General features: G+C 35.8%; 1 protein-coding gene across 1 annotated transcript; it reads left to right on the plus strand.

Annotated features, from left to right (window-relative positions):
- The first annotated feature begins 4,927 nt into the window (after positions 1-4,927).
- LOC114273861 (FkbM family methyltransferase) lies at positions 4,928-17,518 on the plus strand. Its single transcript, XM_028215684.2, has 2 exons — positions 4,928-5,770; positions 16,769-17,518. Exons 1-2 carry the CDS (start codon positions 5,165-5,167, stop codon positions 17,129-17,131), a joined length of 969 nt encoding a protein of 322 aa, XP_028071485.2. The 5' UTR covers positions 4,928-5,164; the 3' UTR covers positions 17,132-17,518.
- Positions 17,519-17,723: the final 205 nt, after the last annotated feature.

Below are 17,723 nucleotides of genomic sequence, written 5' to 3' on the forward strand. Positions count from 1 at the left end.
ACATGAGGCATGCAAGGCTACCAAAGAGGGTGTTACACTACACCTATCAAAACCAAACATGGCATGATTTAAGCAATAAAAAACAGAGTTATGGCGTGTCAAAGTAAGCCCAAAAACTCACTTAGATGGCATCCCAAAGACCTAAGCAGGTGGCATACACAATGACACATTCATGAGGCATAAAACACAAACCCTTTAAAACATTAAAGGAGTGACAAATGCAAGTACATGAGCATACTATATGGACTGAAATAATATTACAAGTGATGCTAAACCACTGAAATGATCCGAATAGAGCATACTAGTGACTCAAACACCCAAAGCTAACAAGTTAGATTGCATGGTAGCTATACAAAACAATGTAAGCATGACCAAAACAATGAAAAACAGAGCTCAAGCATATTAAAACAAGGCTAGAAGCTTCATGGAGTTGAGCCAAAACATGCAAGCATGGTAGTCTAAATGCTAGATACATGTTAAGGCAAATGAGGGGATTGCAAGGTAAGTATATGGTGCATGCAAGAGACCACTAAACCAACTTTGAATAGAGGTAAATCATGGCAAAACAACACCAAATACTTGCTGAAATGAAGTTAAAACAAGCTAGGCATACAAGCCACCAACATAAGCCACTTATGCTAGTATTCAAGATGATAATGAGAGGGGATGACCCTCTCCTATTTAGGACACCAAAACCACCTCTCCACCATTGAAAATCCTTTGGATTTCAGTGGTAGAGAGGCCATGCAAAGCTCAAAGCAAGGGCCAAAAGGGATGGCCTAAAACAAGGCCTTGGAGGGGGTAAACAACCCTAAACCTCAAAATGACCTTAAACAAAGTTCAAAAGCAAGTAAAAACAGAACTTTTATCAGTTAATAGCTAAGCTTAAAATAATAATCAAGAAGGGCTAAAAGCCTAAGTAAGAAAGGGATATCTAAAGCAAGAATGCTCACCCTTGAAGAACACCTTCAAGAACACAACACCAGCACCTTTCTCTGATCAAAACCACTCCAAGAACCCTAACAACAACTCCTTAGAACCTCGGCAACCAAGGATGGTGTAATGCTTGGTGTTTGTGTGCAATAGTGTGAACAAAATCACTTTAGGTCACAAATACACACACAAATGATAGAGATAGGGAGATATAGAGATAGAGAGAGATACAACTTTTTCTAACCCTAATTTCAGAACCCTCAAAAGGGAGGAGGGCCTCCCCATTTTATAGAAAACCAATTTGCAAAGCTTCTTGAAGAAGCTAAGCAAAGGGCAAATCCCTCCATACACGTGTATGGAGGGGGTGAATTGTGGATGTCAGCTGTGCCAGCTGACACAAAATATCTACATAAAGCAGATGAACAGGGTTCGGCCAGCAAAAGTGGCCAATCGACCAACACAAGGGCCGATCAGCCAAAACTTTTAGCCGATGGAAAGAAAACAAGGTCGATGGCTTCAAGCCTTGGCCCATGGGTTTAAGGGATGGCAAACAAGCCACCCTCTTCCCTCAAAAGCAAAAACACAAGTGCTTGGTCTACAACCAAACACAAAACAGTCAAATTGAGAGATCTTAAGGCAAGGCACGCTGCCGAGACCTCCGAGAACTCAAAACGAACACGAGCATGGATGATCATCATGCGTTCAAATGATGATGTCCAAGTCTTGAGAACGGTCAAAAATTGGGTGTCTACAGATGCGAATCCAACCTGAATTGTGTCTATGCAGAGGAGTTTGTAATCTTAATCCTTTTATGTTTGCCACTTCACTGACTAAGTATGGAAATCGAGCAGTCTGCTCAGCTCGCAGGGGTTTAGGGGGCAGCGCCCCATGGCGGGTTCGGGGCAGCGCCATAGTGGGGTCGAGAGGCAGCGCCCTTAAAGCAAAAAGCAAAAATGCAGTCGAAATTGTTTGACCGCTCGAGTGATAATTTGTGCACTCAAGTGAAGAAAATGATCATCCAGTATTTTTGCAAAATGCCTGAACTTCTGGAAAGAAAGTTTTACCGCTCGAGCAATGAAAGTTGCACTCAAGCGGTCAGCCTATATGTTTCGCACCTTTTTTACTCACAGCGCTCGAGTGGTGAAATGTGCACTCAAGTGGTATGCACCCTGTGTTTCTATAAAGTGTGTTATTCGCAATTTTTAGGATTTAAGCCATCCAGATTTTCAGAGAGAAAGAAAAAACGAAGTGCTTTATATTGGAAGCTATTTTATATGAGTTACCTTGGTGTATAGAAGGTGATCGATTGATCAACGAACTTCAGATTGTCAAGGGTTGGTGTTATTGTTTTGTTTACTAAATAGAAAGTTGTTCTTCGGTAGATTCTGGGAAACTTAAGCCTAAAGCTTTGGTGGATTCTGGAATGGCTCATTGTCGTGGATTTGACATCAGTGTTGTGGATACAACGTTGGACAAAACAATTCCGATGTGAAGATGGTGGTGGAAGAGACACATTGGGGTCATTTCAATTTGGGCGTAGATTCGCTATGTAATTGAGAGTACACTTGTGTAATTTCTTTTTGTCTTCTTAGTTGATTGTTTAATGGTTTTCGCCCGTAGTTTGTTTTATCACAATTGGAGGCGCTCCAATTGTGATTTTTCTAGGTTAAATCGTTGTGTCGATTTATTTTTGATTGTTCGATTGGGATTATAATTTATTCTTTAAAAATTGAAAACATAATCACAAATCAATATCTCAGGAATTTTTAAATTTTTCACTACCCTCATTGATATTTTGCCATCCCTTAACCTATAGTATATATGATATATTCATATATGTATAGTATATTTCATTTTTGCATATTCCATTAGGGTAGGTTCGTGATCGAAGTTAGAAACGATTTGTGAAATATATTTTTATGCATTTTTTCCATTAGCTGGTATAGTTTTGGTGTTCATACAATTTTGATATGAAATGAAGGGAGGGTGCGATTCATACAAATTTGTGGTTGAAGTTTTCTATCGAATCGATATAGAGTTGTATTGGAAAAAGGTGAGTTTGTTTTATTATTTATTGGCATGAACATTTATATTGTTCATGAATACAAATTCATAAATATATATGTAATAGTGTAATAATATTTGTACGCATGGACTATCCATGGTCGTTTGATTATTTTTTGAAACAATTTTGAATGGTTAGAAATAGAAGTCCATATTTTTGTGTTGAATTGTATCACAATGTTTCGTAATACTTTAAATCAATGCTTTGATGTGAATATGCAATTGTATCAACGTTCACAATAATACGAAATATACTGTCACACTGGTAGAGTATTGATACCAGTATGATATGAACATTCACTTTGTTATACATAGTCTGTAATAATGCGAAAGTTTACACTAAAAGTTTAGCATAAACATTGATCTTGATTTGAAAGTAAACATGCATATTGCTATTGTTTCAAAGATGTTACTATTTTGTGAATTTCGCAAAATACGTACCCACTATTATGATATAAATATTGTGCTATGACACTGTTATTGAATATTGATATAAATATTCACATTGCCATTGAATATGTGTATTTTTTTCCATGTAAATGTTTACATTACATTGGGTTGTAGATATTGATTTTGTGATATTGTGTAGAAACCCAGAAACTAAATGTTGGGTTACTGATGTCAGTAAATACATGAACTTTCGTTTTTTTCAATCACTAATGTTGTTGATTGAGGGAAGAAAACAAATGTTGGACTTTTTAAATACACAATCTTAAAATTATTTCTTAAGAATATTATATTCAAATTTATTCATTTTTAGAATGATTTTGAAACAAGATTTATAGTATTCACTTCTTTTCATATTGAAATAGTGATAATGAAGCCATTTGGGCCCTTCCATTTGGGCCCTCCTGGCTCTTTGAGCCACAAAAGACGGAATAGGCTATTTAAGCCACAACAGAAAAAACATCACATTCAACGCATAATCATTATACTATTCTCTCACAAAAAAAGTCAAAAAAGTCAAAAAACCCTTCCCAAACCAAGTTTTGAGCCCAGGCTCAAATAGCCAAAAAAGCCAAAAAGTCAAAAAGCCAACCCACTTCCCAAACGTTATAAGAACATAAATGTGATCAAATGGATCATAAGGCATATGAGATTTATGAAAAAAAATATTCAAAAAAATTACAAATATATAAAAATATGATAATATTTTATAAAATCATACAGGTGCAAATTAATATAATTGTGTGTTCTGGCTCGTATCGTAATTCAGGCTAGGTTTGGCATAACCTATATAATCCATCTTTTTATCTTTTTATATTTTTTCCATCACATCACCTCTCTACTTTTCTGCACATCTTTTTATAAAAAGACAAAAAATGCACTTTTTTAAGACACCCCAAACCAACCCAATCTCACCAAGATACAAAACTACTCGCACTTCAATATTTATGTAAATATTTGTCATATTCGTTTTGGTTATTGTTTTTTTGTTTTTTGAGATTTGTATTTGTTAAAAAATAAAAATTAAAGACAAAAAAACTTGTGGAAATGCACAATAATATTGGGTACAGTCGTGTCAAAGGTAGGGATGTAAATCTGGCCGGATCCATATCGGGCCTCGCGGGTTCCCGCTAAAATTCAGGTTTGGCTGGGTCGGCCCACGGGCCAAAAAAAAAGCCTAGGCCCAGCCCTAGGGCTAGGGGTATTCGGGCCTGGCCTTAGGCTTGGGCCGAGATTGGGCGGGTCTGACTATTTTTTTAATTTTTTCTATTAAAATTTTATTATTTTCAATTAAAAAAAGACACTTACCTCTGGCGGGCCGGGTCTCAAGCGAGGCCTTAAATGGGCCTTAAGCTGACTGATAGGTCAGATCACGGGCAAAACTTTAAAATGATGGCTTGGGCCCAGGCCCAAACCCAAAAATTCGGGCTAAGTTCGTGCCCGAATCCAAACAAACCTAAACGGATTGGACCCGTCTTGGACCGTCCATGGACGGCGGGCCATTTTTCCACCCTTAGTCGAAGGAAACCTCCTCCGCTGAAACTAGCAAGCTCCCCACTGTAAATGAGGTGCATGTTTGTAAACTTTCCTCCATCCCCAGAGCAAGAAGAAAAAGGCAAACAACAACACTCTCTCAAGATCCAGTTTTTGATTTTCCCAGAAATCTCATAAATTTTCCGGGAAAACCCCAAACTTTCCTTCATCTCCTCTCTCATTTTCCATGGCAAACGCCTGGAAAAGAGATCGACCCGGAAAGCTCCTCTCCCCCAAACCCCTTCTTCTCCTCCTCCTTCTCGCCACCTCTCTTCTCCTCATCACCTTCTTCTTCCTCGCATCTGGCACCTCAAATCCTAACCCTAATCTCACCTTCAAAACCCTAGCTCTCCACCCAACAATCCAACCCTTCGATTGCTACACCTGCCCACAGGCCCACCCCATCATCGCCAATGTTGTTGAGGGTCTCAAACACCCGTTTCTCTACTCTCTCTCGGATTTCGGAACCCTACCCGACAAGCCCCACAAGAACATTGCTCGGATCCTGAAAGGCAAACTATTTAGGCGACCCGACATCTCGGTGACCATTCAGGACGTGTTGGAGAAGATGAGGGGTGAGGGAAAGAATGGGATTTTTGTGGATGTTGGGGCCAATGTGGGTATGGCCACTTTCGCTGCGGCGGTGATGGGGTTTAGGGTTTTATCATTGGAGCCGGTGTTTGAGAATTTGCAGAGGATTTGTGAAGGGGTGTACTTCAACCGGGTTGGGGATTTGGTCACGGTGTTTGAGGCTGCCGCATCGGACCAGCTTGGAAATATAACATTTCACAAGGTATTTGATTCATTTCAATTGTTTCAGTTCAATTATGGGTTTGAATTTGTAAATTTGTACTTTCTTGTTGAAGTTTCATAACCTGTAATGTGCATCATGTATGACAAGTAATAATAATTTTGATACAGCAAAAAAATAGTGTATATATTTTATCAAAAGAAAAAAAACTGAAAATAAAAGAAAAGAAAGAAGTATTCCATTGATTTTGATACATCAAGACTTGCTAAGAGATTCTAAAGCCATCCTCTTATTTGCATTCCTTGCCACATCCATTATCATTTTGATGCTCTAGTAATAAATGAATGAATAGTGCATTAAACTATGATTATATGATTTGTTACTGTGGTGAGTTGTATAAGCTTCATGAATATAGTTGGTCTTTTTAAAGATGGAGTGGATATTTATTAGATAAATTTAGAGTTACAGCTTGAATAAAAGAGAGATTGAAGTAAAGAAAATTTGTTCCTGTCTAGTTCAAACTTCATGCTGCAGCTTGCTAGAGAAAGACATTTAGAAGTTTCCTTTGGTCAATGATCATAGTACACTTCTTTTTTCTTCTTTTTTTCAAATGTTGATTAAATTAGGTTCAGTGTGGGGTTTAAATCTAAAGAGTAGAAAGTTGATTTTTTCTTTAACAAGTTGATTTTGTGCTTCAATTTTGTGGGAGGGTAGAGTAGTACTTTAGTACAAAAGTAAGAAAGAGAAAGGAAGAGTCTCTTTTTTTGTCAACCATTTATGTTTAGCCAAAAGTGGATGTAAAAGAGGTAAAGAGAGGAACCTTTTCTTTTTGCACTTCCATCCTTCAAGTAAACACCCATGTTAATATGTATTGGTATAGTGATAAAATCAATAGCACTCCTCCCTACCTCGTTTCTTATTGTTCAACCAGGCGGATGGATGTAGAGAGTTTTCTTAGGTGACTTTCTCCAGCCTCCTGACCTTTTTAGTTTCTATCAATCTCCCATCGACAAAGTATATTGTTTTTAACATTTGAACCACCTTGGTGGTTAAGCTGTTTAGATCATTGAAAAGTTCCCCGATGAGGTTTGAGAACCTCTCTAGTTATTTTAGTCTAAAAATTTTCCTTGTAAACAGCAATCCTTGTGACTGAGTGGTCTTGTTATCTATTTACCTGTCACAATCATTAAGAAATTTACAAAATTGTTTTCTTTCCTTGCAAACGGCTATAAAGTTGGATTGTTGTGCAAACTTTAGAAACATAAAATGTACAAGATGGTGGTCCTATTAAAAGTTAATGGGGGAGGGATTGGCTTTTCGATTCCTCAGTTGCTTTCTCCCAAAGTTGTGGGAAAATAGTTCTCCTTGATCTTCATTGACATGTTAGATTCATTAGGTGTATCCTGTTTGAGCCTTTGAATAACTTCTTGATTAAGCTAGTTATTGTGGGTAGTAGCTATGCAGGGTGGTCGATTATGGATCTTTGGAAGGATGGTGGGCACTTTAATGGCCAAGGATTGCGAAAGGCAATGGAGGAGAAGACCAAGGCAACCTCAAAGATAAAGAGGGTGGCAGTGAGGGACCATGAACACCTAAGTTATGGGGTTGCTGTGTAGTGTTAAGAAAAATAGATGATTTTCCACAAGTATAATAGATCAAAAGAAATGAAATTATGCAAAAAATTAAGGGATTGTTTGGAATGATCTAAATAAGTGCACTTTTTGACTTTTTATGAAATATGAGTTGGGTTTGAAGTGATGTGTTAGAGAGGTGATATGACTTAAATAAGATGATGTGACTTAAATAGGATAGTGACTTTTTGACTTTTTGTCTTTTTCAAGACATGCCAAACTTGGCCTAAATCACCAAAGACAGGGATTTTTATGTGGTTCTCTCAGATTGAGGTACGTCCACGGGATCTAATTTCACTATCCCTAAAATTGTTTATAAATGATTACAAACACGACACGAAAGTCTAACAAAACACCCTTAGGTGAGTTTTAAGACCTCACCAAAATAATTGAACAAATGTCTTCGAAGCAAATTGACAAAGAGATCAAAGGTTGAACCAAATCTGATATGGAAATAGTGTTGTAGAAAATGTATATTTTAAATAAAATTAAACAAATTCAGACATGAATAAATCTAGATTACAGAATGAGAATTCATAAACTGATTTAAAGAGATCAAAGGTTGAACCAAATCTAATATGCAAATAGTTGTTGTGGTGTACCCACCGCCTACCCATGTCGCATCCAACTTCCCCATGCAGTATACGGCGTACCCGGTACGCGTACCCGCACCCAGTAAGCACCCGTGCTTCATTGATTCTATATCAATTTGATACAGTGTCTAGCTTAGTGTTGTGAAAAGCACGCCTTTGTGCAAGGCGCAGCGAGGCGCACCTATTGCGCCCAAAGGGGACCCAGGTGAGGCGTGTTTGAAGAGTCGCATGCCTTGGACGCGACTTTGACCAGGCGTAGCGAGGCGCAAGGCGCGAGCCTGAAGGGACTTTGTTTTTTTCTTCTTGAATCTGATCTAACGGTTGTGATCTGTGTGGGAGAGGCTCCAACTGCATAGGATTACAACTCATGTAATATAATACAACCCAATCCAAATCAGTATACGACTCACTCAAAGCCCTAATCTATCGAAGAAGAAATCTGTCGACTTTGACTTCGACCGAGCTCCTCTCTCGACTTCGACTGGGCTCCTCTCCTCTCTCGACGTTGACTTCGACTCATCAGGTCAGTTCTTCTCTTCTGCTTCTTCTTCTTCACTGGTCAGCGAAGAAGAAATCTGTTGTCTTTTTTTTCCTTCTTCTCCTTCGCTGCTTGCTTCTTCTTCGACTTGCTCTGTTTTTTTTTTTTTGGTTTGCTTCTTTAACTCTCTCTCTCTCTCTCTCTCGTTATTCTTCTGCTTTTTCTTCCTTGACTTGCTTTTTCTTCTTATTCTTCTGCTTTTTCTTCTTATTAATTTCAGTTCAGTCTCTGTTGAAAAAAATAAAAATAAAAAATACAATAAGGCTTATATTACATTGAAATTACAAATTATTTTACACTATTGGTAAAATACAAATTATTTGTAATTATTTTACACTGAAATTACAAATTGTTTTACATTGTTGGTAAAATACAAATTATTTGTAATTATTTTACATTGAAATTACAAATTATATTACACTGTTGGTCTTTTTTTTTTTTTTCCTTTCTTTGTTAGGAAAAAAAAAAATCAAATAATTAATTAATCACACATTACATTACATTGAAATCATTTTCCATTTTTCTAACCCTTTTTCTTGTCTCTCTTATCTTTCTTATTCTCTCGCTTCACTTATTTTATTAATTCTTTTCATTTATGTTATGAATTCAAATTTTTAAATATCAAAATTTAATTCAAAAAACAATTAGAAGTAATTGCATTCAATTCAAATAAAACTACATAAATAACTATTGAAAATAATTTTAAAAGTTATACACAATTTTATTGTCATGAAACTAATATGAAATTTGTTTCCAGCATCAAATATATGAAAAAAAAAAAAAAAAAAAACCAATATGAAAAAAAAAATCAACAAATTGCGTTTAATAATATCATGTTATTTGTACAGTTTAAACAAAGCTGCTACATAATTGAAGTGTATGTAAAGTGAAGAGAAAGAATTGATGAACAAATTGAAGTTCGTGCATAATTATTCTATAATTTGTCTTGATTACTTTTTATTAAAAAAAAAAATAAAATTGTCTTAGTACTATGAATGATTAATTTATGTTAATTTATCTATTTTTTACTAAGACATTGCGCCTTACTTAATAAAGCCTGCGCCTTGCCTCGGGCCTAGGCCCTGAAAGACCTTCAGCGCTATAGTGCGCCTTGAGCCTTTAAAAACACTAGTCTAGCTGTTAAACTTCTTACACAAGTTGAGTTCCTACCACTTGGTGAACCAATTGAAATGTGGAAACAATAATTAATGAATAGTTATTTCCGATGTACCTAAAAAAAATAATTAATGTATAGTACCCCAAAACTAGTTGCGACCAAACATTTTTAATTATACCTTTGAGTCTCCAAAAGTCACATTGAAACTTGCCATAGTTGTCAAATCGAAATGGCCTTGTACCAAATCACGAATCCCATCAAATCGTGAATCATAAAGATTCAATCACTTTTTCCAAATTACTTAATATAATATATCTACATATTTGGATGTTAAATATATCTTATAAATATAAAATATTTAAATTTAAATCAATGAAAATGTTGTTTTGAATAATGATAACATGGTTTAATAGGTAAGAAGGTAACATAGGTTCCCATGTAAAATTACCATCTTATCTTATCTTTTTTATTTTCATTTTTAAATATTTATTGTCAACAATTCTTAATAAAGAAAGCAAACAAAGACAAACTCTCAATTTTCAAATAACAATAACTTAACACCGATGTTGATATTCATAAACATAAATACATTTGCAAGTAACAAGAACCAAATAATAAGAAAGAATTAATTGAAATTTTTTATTTTAAAACCTAAAGCATTTTAAAAGGTATATCTGCTTATTGTTCAAAAAAATTGTTTTTAAAAAAAAAAAACTTGCAAAACCATTAGGTTTAACTCACTCATATAATATTGAAGTATATTTATTTCAATAAAATAAAATAGCAATAGATAATTCATATTACAAGTTACTTTAACCTTAAATATCTTTAGAAAATGCATTATATTTTTTTGAGGGAAAAAAATGAGCAAAAAATGTGTAAAACATATTGAGTCTAACTGAATCTGATTGGATCATATTGAAAACTATCTGATTTCCAAAATAACAAAAAATCATACATATATATATATATATATATTGATTATTTTCATACTAAACACTATTAAAAGTTGTATTATGTCATTTTAACAAACCTAGGGGGTTGGTCTGGTGGCAACGCCTTGGATCTTAGGGGTGTGTTCCCTCCAAAGTTCAAGGATCGAAACCTCTTAGGTGCTAACAATTCATTGGGGCCATCAGACTGGGTGAAAACCCTTGAATTAAACGTGGTGCACTTACGGAAACTCCTTGTTGAGGGCTTGTGCGCCCTTAAGGATTAGTTGAGTTTTGATCCAGACACCTAGTATCAATAAAAAAAATATATATATCATTTTAACTAAAAAAAAATGAAGAAAAAAAAAAGTCGAAATATGTCGAACATAGTAGTTTTAAGAATTGCATGAATCGTAAAAAGTAAATCGAATCGTGCGATTCACTAGAGATTTACTTCCAAAATAGATTTACCAATAGATTTATATCGATTTTGCAAAAATTGCGAATCGAATCGCGAATCGTAATATTAGAGTAACAGAGCAACTTAAACCAAACTTAATTAACACGTGGATAAATATTTGGGTCTCACATTTCATTAGGCAAGTGTTTTTGTTGTGTGGCTGTCTGCATAGATACCCTTTTATAGGCTTTTGGAGTATTAGAGCCGAAGCGAACTATAGATATGTAGTGAGTTTTTCTTAACTTGACAGAGTGCTGATATCAGGCCTACAGTTGCACCCTATGATTCAAACTATGAGAATGTTGCATCATAGGAGCTGTAGAGGTAGCTATGATTTCTTGAGCTGTGTATTATGGCATGCAACAAATGTAAGTGTAAGGTTAACGTCCCCTCTCTCTAAGACTAGTCAAGGAGGAGTTGTCTTCCCTGAGGAGACAGTCAGGCAACTTTGACAAACTCGTGATCTTAGCCTCCAGTTCACAATCCTCTAATGATCTTGAGCAGTGAATGCCTAGATCCTGCTCGCAGCCTAGGCTGCCAAGTGATGGCTATGATAATAGTGAGCATAATGATTCCAGCTTAGGGAGCAAGTGCATAGGAAAGACATAAGAGAGCCAAGGTTTAGTTATGTAGTAGAATGACTAGTAAGAAATCCGTTTAACTATTCAATTAATCCCAAAAACTAGAATGTAATTATATAACTAGAATAAGAATAGAGGAAGAAGAAGAAGGGCCACAATCATAACGCAAACTGTCTCAACCTTAATCACTATGTGATATTATTAAAACTAAATAATAAAATACAAGCCCTAAAGTCAAAAATCTAAGCAAAATAGGAAGCTGAATCCTAGTCTAAGAAGCACGGACACTTCTAAGAAGGTAACGTATCTGTGTCATGTCCGTATCGGATACCGATACTCTTTGGACACTTCCTCGACACATGTTCGACACTCTTCAAAACGTGTCCTATTTTTTTATTTTTTTTAAAGATCTGGACACTCTTTAGACACTTGGAGGACACACGTGTCTATTACGTAGACACACGTGTCTATTACTTAAACACAGGTGAAACTAATTATAAGTTTAAACAAAACAGCTTAAGATACAATAATAAAACAAAAATCATATAAATTAATAGAAATTAATATCATGTTGCATTTTTTATTATTTTTAGATGATATATTCATATATATAACATATAATAAATATATAAAATTATATATTTTATACGTGTCCCCCACGTGTTGTGTTCTACATTTTTTGAAAATTACCGTGTCAGCATGTCTGTATCGTCGTATCCATGTCATGTCATATGTTTGTATCCATGCTTCTTAGTTGGGCACTAAGAGCAGTTAGCATGGGAAGAAAACAATGCAAGTTGCATATTTGAAGTATTTGATTCTCTGGCATAGACAAATTCATTACTTAAAGGAAAACTAGAGGATGAGGGGTTTTTTTTCCTTCTTTTTTTATTTTTGCAATCGGGGACAGAAAGCATGATGTAGAACATGTCACCATGGAAATTTTATAATTTTGTCTTTAATATCTATTATCTAATTTATTTTAGTATTTTATTTTTAAATTGTGGTTTAATTAAGAGTTTTAGTTTTGTTAGGATTTTTATTAATATTTGCTTTTCTATTCTACTAGGATCTACATTACATGGACTCTTCAAAATAAATCAAATACCCGTATTGGACACCTAATACTCGTACAAGGGTATGAGATATGTGTTGGATACTTTTCATTTGACACTTCTTATATAATTGTATTTAACACTACTATTATATGTATATATTGTTGTACAATTGCTATAAATGTCCTTTTGACATTGTAAGTTATATATAACACCATTGTATCTCATATACTTTATTAAAAATATAAAAATTTGACATTTTTTTGCCGAATCCACGTATACTTAAATTTATGATTTGATGAGTCCGACCTTTAGATATATAACCCGCACTCGACACTTGTACCGAAGTCCATGTAACATGCGGCCCAAGGTGTTGATGAGATCCACCAAACTTGGACTAAACAAACAAAGGAAGTTTTCAATACTAATTAAATCATGTACTCCAAACTTGATCAAGTAAGTTGTTGGTGAAGCATCCATAGGATCTAACAAGTTGAGTGCATTTGTAAGTTCAAGAGGCTCTTCTTTTGGTAAGATTATCATCTGTGTGGAAACAATTACTTGAGCTTCCAAATTTTTTTTCAAAATAATTTTACATTCCTCAGATATTGGAATGATTTGATCAACAATTTCTACCAGATCTTTATAATCTCTTGGAGGAGATTCTGAAGTATTGCCAAAAACTTGGACTGACAGATTGGGCATAGGTCACAGTATTGTCTTTGTCTCGTGCACATCTTTCTTTATCACTTGCACATAGTGGGCTAAGGTCTCATATTTAGAATACAGCTCTGAATTGGTAAGCATGGTTGATGACATGGGAGATTGATTGGGTGTTTGATTGGAAGAACTTAGGCTGGATTATTTATTTATTAATTTTTTTAATGAAAGGGGACTTAGGCCGTTGGATTTTGGGGCCTGGTTTGTGTACATGGAATTGGCCTGGCATGTTGTACCTGGAATTGGGCCTGCTTCACCCAATGAAGTGGGTTGGTTTAATTTAATCAGCCACTGGATTGGAGAGTGTGTGTAGGCTTGGTTTATGTTAATTGTTCTAGTTAAGGGGTCAGGTTTGTGTTGCGCTTGGGCTGGTTTGAATTTATTTATTTATTTTTGGGGGCCAGGTCTTTTTAAAAGGGTAAAGTCTGGTGGTGAATGTGGGCTGATTTTGGAAGGTTTGGACTATTTTTTTTGTCAGATTGGATTTGCTGAATTGGCCTAGGATTGGGCCTAAAAATAGTCTGTTTATTGGGTCAGGTAAAGCTAAAATGAGTCAGATTATGGGTTAAGAGTAACCTGTTTAGAAGCTGGATCTCTTCTTTCTTATGCAGTAAGGATTGAAGAGCTCCAATTCTTACAAATCAGAGTAAAAATTTGTGTTTGTTATTCGAGTGCTTTATATCAAATAAGCTTGTACTCAAAACTGAGTACTCAAAGATCAGTAGTCAATGCTATTTCCCATATGGGTAGTCGACAATTGAATCTGAATCCATAATAGTGCAAAAAGAAGGCCGGGTCCAAGTTGTTGAAGATAGTGTTGTTGAGTTTCTCAACCCTTGAGCTTCATTCGATATGAAGCACTCCAATGGCAAACACAAATTTTTACTCAGATTTTTTTAAAAAAAAAAAAAAAATTCATCATATCCCAAGAATGGCAATTTGGTAAATAAATGAAGTTTCAAATGAAGCAAATATTGCCTTTGGATGTTTGAGCCAAGATTTGAGTCGCCCTTGATTTGGATAAAGAAACGAGTAAAACTCAAGTTGGTATGAATTTGAGTCAAGGGATGGAGAAGGGTTTGGGGTGTTTTTTACTCAAATTTAAGTTTGAGTTGGCATTTAGGTAAGGATTGGAGATGCCCGGACTGCAGTTTGTTGTATAAGCTTCATGAATGTACTAGGTCTTTGTAAAGGTGGAGTGGATATTTATTAGGTAAATTTAGAATTATGAGTTCAATAAAGCATGTTAATATGCCACTTGAGAATTAAGTAAAGAAATTTTTTTTTTTTTCCCCGTTTAGTTCAAACTTTAAGCTGCAGCTTGCTAGAACAAGACAATTAGAGGTTTTATCTGGTTGATGATCATATTACTTTTTCTTTTAAAAGAATTCAATTTTATTTGTTGATTAACTGAGGTTTGTTGTGGGGTCCAAATCTAAGAAGTAGAAACTTTTGTAAATTTTGTGGGAGGGAAGAGTAGTACTTTAGTACATAAGTCCATCTTTTGCCAGGAGGAAGAGGGCAGTGGGGAAGAGAAAGGAAGGTGGGTGAAGTAGAGTCTCCACTTTTGTCTACCATTTCTGTTGATCCAAAATGGATGTGACAGAAGTAAAGCAAGGAATCTTTTCTTTATACGCTTCCGTCCTTCAAGCAACGTACTCATGCTAATTTGTATTGGTATGGTGATAAAATCAATAGCACTCCTCCCTTCTTTTTTTAATCGTAGGTGACTTTCTCTAGCCCTGTTACCTTTTGTGTACCTGTCGATTTTCTAAAATTTGAACCACCTTGGTGGATAAACTATTTGGATCATTGACAAGTTCCTGCAGGGGGTTTAACAACCTCTCTCAAGTTGTTTAACCCCCCCCCCCCCCCCCTCTCTCTCTCTCTCTCTCTCTCTCTCTCTTGTAAACCACCTTTTTAAAACCATAATCCTTGTGGCTAAGTGCTCCTGCTGTCTGCCTGCCTATCACAGTCATCAAACAATTTACAGCATTCTTGTCTTTCCTTGCAAACTGCTATAAGGTTGATTTGTTCAAACTTTAAAAACATGGAAGGTACAAGATGGTACTCCTATGAAGCAGTAATTGGTGGGGGTATTGCCTTTTCATTGCCTCAGCTGCTCTCTCCCAATGCTGTGGTAAAATTGTTCTCCTTGACCTTTGTTGACATGGGTATCCTGTTTGAACCTTTGGATAGCTTCTTAATCTAGCTTGTAATCAAGCTAGGTATCTTATGGAGGAATTACTTAGATCTTTGAGTGATATATTGAGGACCTGTAAATGGATCTATTGCGATTCATTTCTTCGGTTTTTCCCTCAGTTTTAAGGTGATCAATAGGTGGCTTGTTCAATTCTCTCTCTCTCTCTCTCTCTCTCTCTCTCAGTGACCTTGCTTGCTCAAGTTTATTGCAGTGAGCATTTTGCCGCACTAAATTTAGTAATTGATTTTTAAATCTTTGCTACAACTAGATGGCTGATGTATTTGTTGGTCAGAATAGCTTCCCCTGTACTTTGGGCACTCCTTGGAGTTGACTTTGTGATGTAGAAGTAATCTTTCAATCTGGTGGAAAAAAAAAATTGTATGCTACTCGGTTTAAAGCCAGGTGGCACTGTGAGAATATGATAGATAGGTGGCTCTATGGCCATTATTGCTTCCGTTTGTGAGGTTTGTTTTGAAGGATGAGAAATGGAAAATATTAGATCCAATGAACGTGTTAAAGGTCCTTTTTTGGCAAACTAGAACCAAGTGTAGAAGTAATGTGTGGCAAGGCAGTTCTGCCCTGCAATGTGCATCATAGGCCTTTTGTACATTTTGTCTTCCACTGACATTATGGTATTGTACATTTTGATTTGAAGTTCTTATTTCTTCTTTAAAGAAAACTTCATGTAGTTAATAATTATATTTGCCTATATGCTCAAACATGACTCTTGCATTGTAGTTACACAGTTGGGTGGATAAGTTAATTCCCTTCTCGTTGAGCATTATGTGCAAAAAGTTTGCTCCAATAATTATATATTTGTAGCTCATGGCATAGTTATTGGAAGTATGCTTAAATTCATTTCCTGTGTTTTAATTTTCTCTCATTTCTCATCCACAACATTTATTTTGGTGGGAAAATGCTATAGACCCCAAATAAATTACCAATTTTTTATCAAACCTCTCACATGGATGTGGGATTCACACACATGTGATTTGTGTGGGTCCCACACTCATATGAGAGATTTGGTAATTTATTTGGGGTCCCTAACATAACTCTATTTTGGTGTGAAATGCTATCAAATCAGGTTTACATATTTATTGAATAAGACATCTCATCTGTGGTGATGATAAATCATTTATCAACATGTCAAAGTGTTTTTTTTTTTTTTTTTGGCTCACCTATTCATGTTGATTGGTGAATATGCTACCAGTTGGTTGGCCGGCTTGACAACAGTGCAGTTTCAGCCACTGGTGCAAAGATGGCATTCAAGTCCAATGAAGAGATTGCACTTCAAGTAAGGTCCATTCCTCTTGATGAAGTGATCCAAGATTCTCAGCCTGTGCTTCTGCTGAAAATAGATGTTCAGGGATGGGAGTATCACGTGTTGAAGGGAGCCTCAAGGTTACTATCGAGGAAGAAAGATGAAGCCCCTTATATAATCTACGAGGAAGATGAGCGGTTGTTACAAGCCAGCAACAGCAGTGCGAAAGAGATCCGGGAATTCCTCCACAGCGTTGGTTACGATGATTGCACTCAGCATGGTACAGATGCGCACTGCACCAAAAAGAAATAAGGAGAGCATTTATTGACATTTTACAATGGGAATCCAAACAGACACTAACAGCGTAATGGCTATTCTTGACACTTATTGAAGCAATGACAAGCGTTTAGCTGATTGAGTGAAGAGAATATTCTTGGGATATGAACAGAGATTTTAGAAGCTCTTGATGATGCCCCTGTTCCACGAGTTCTAACTTCAGCCAAATATTAATTAACGGAGTGAAACTGGCTCAATTCCGGATTTAGAAGCAGCAGCTTGATGAACTGGCATTTTTGGTAAAATGCTGGTTTGTTTGCTAGCAAGTAGTTTGAGTTTCATTCAGGTTTTGTTCAGATTGGATTTGTAAGCTTTGGATGTATGATTCATTATTCTTTCAATTTTATACGTCAATCTTGCTGATGTATTGTGTTCATTTGGAGTATCCTTTGCTGGCACATAAGTTCTAGTGTTCTTACCACACTACAGCTTCTCTCTCTCTCTCTCTCTCTCTCACGCGCACACACGTATATGTATTGATGCCATATATGATAACGTTACAATGCAATATTGGTCCATTAATACACTTTGAGTGATATATTGATGAACAGAAGCCAACAAGTTGTTG

The sequence above is a fragment of the Camellia sinensis genome, chromosome 13, assembly GCF_055761805.1.
Source record: "Camellia sinensis isolate YWXY chromosome 13, ASM5576180v1, whole genome shotgun sequence".
NCBI classification, from domain to species: Eukaryota; Viridiplantae; Streptophyta; class Magnoliopsida; order Ericales; family Theaceae; genus Camellia; species Camellia sinensis.

What these genes read in the sequence shown, in the direction of transcription:
- LOC114273861 (XM_028215684.2), top strand. Translation starts at nt 5,165, where the DNA reads ATGGCAAACGCCTGGAAAAGAGATCGACCCGGAAAGCTCCTCTCCCCC. An exon ending in GAAATATAACATTTCACAAG is followed by an intron (nt 5,771 to 16,768) that starts GTATTTGATTCA and finishes ATATGCTACCAG; the next exon opens with TTGGTTGGCCGGCTTGACAA.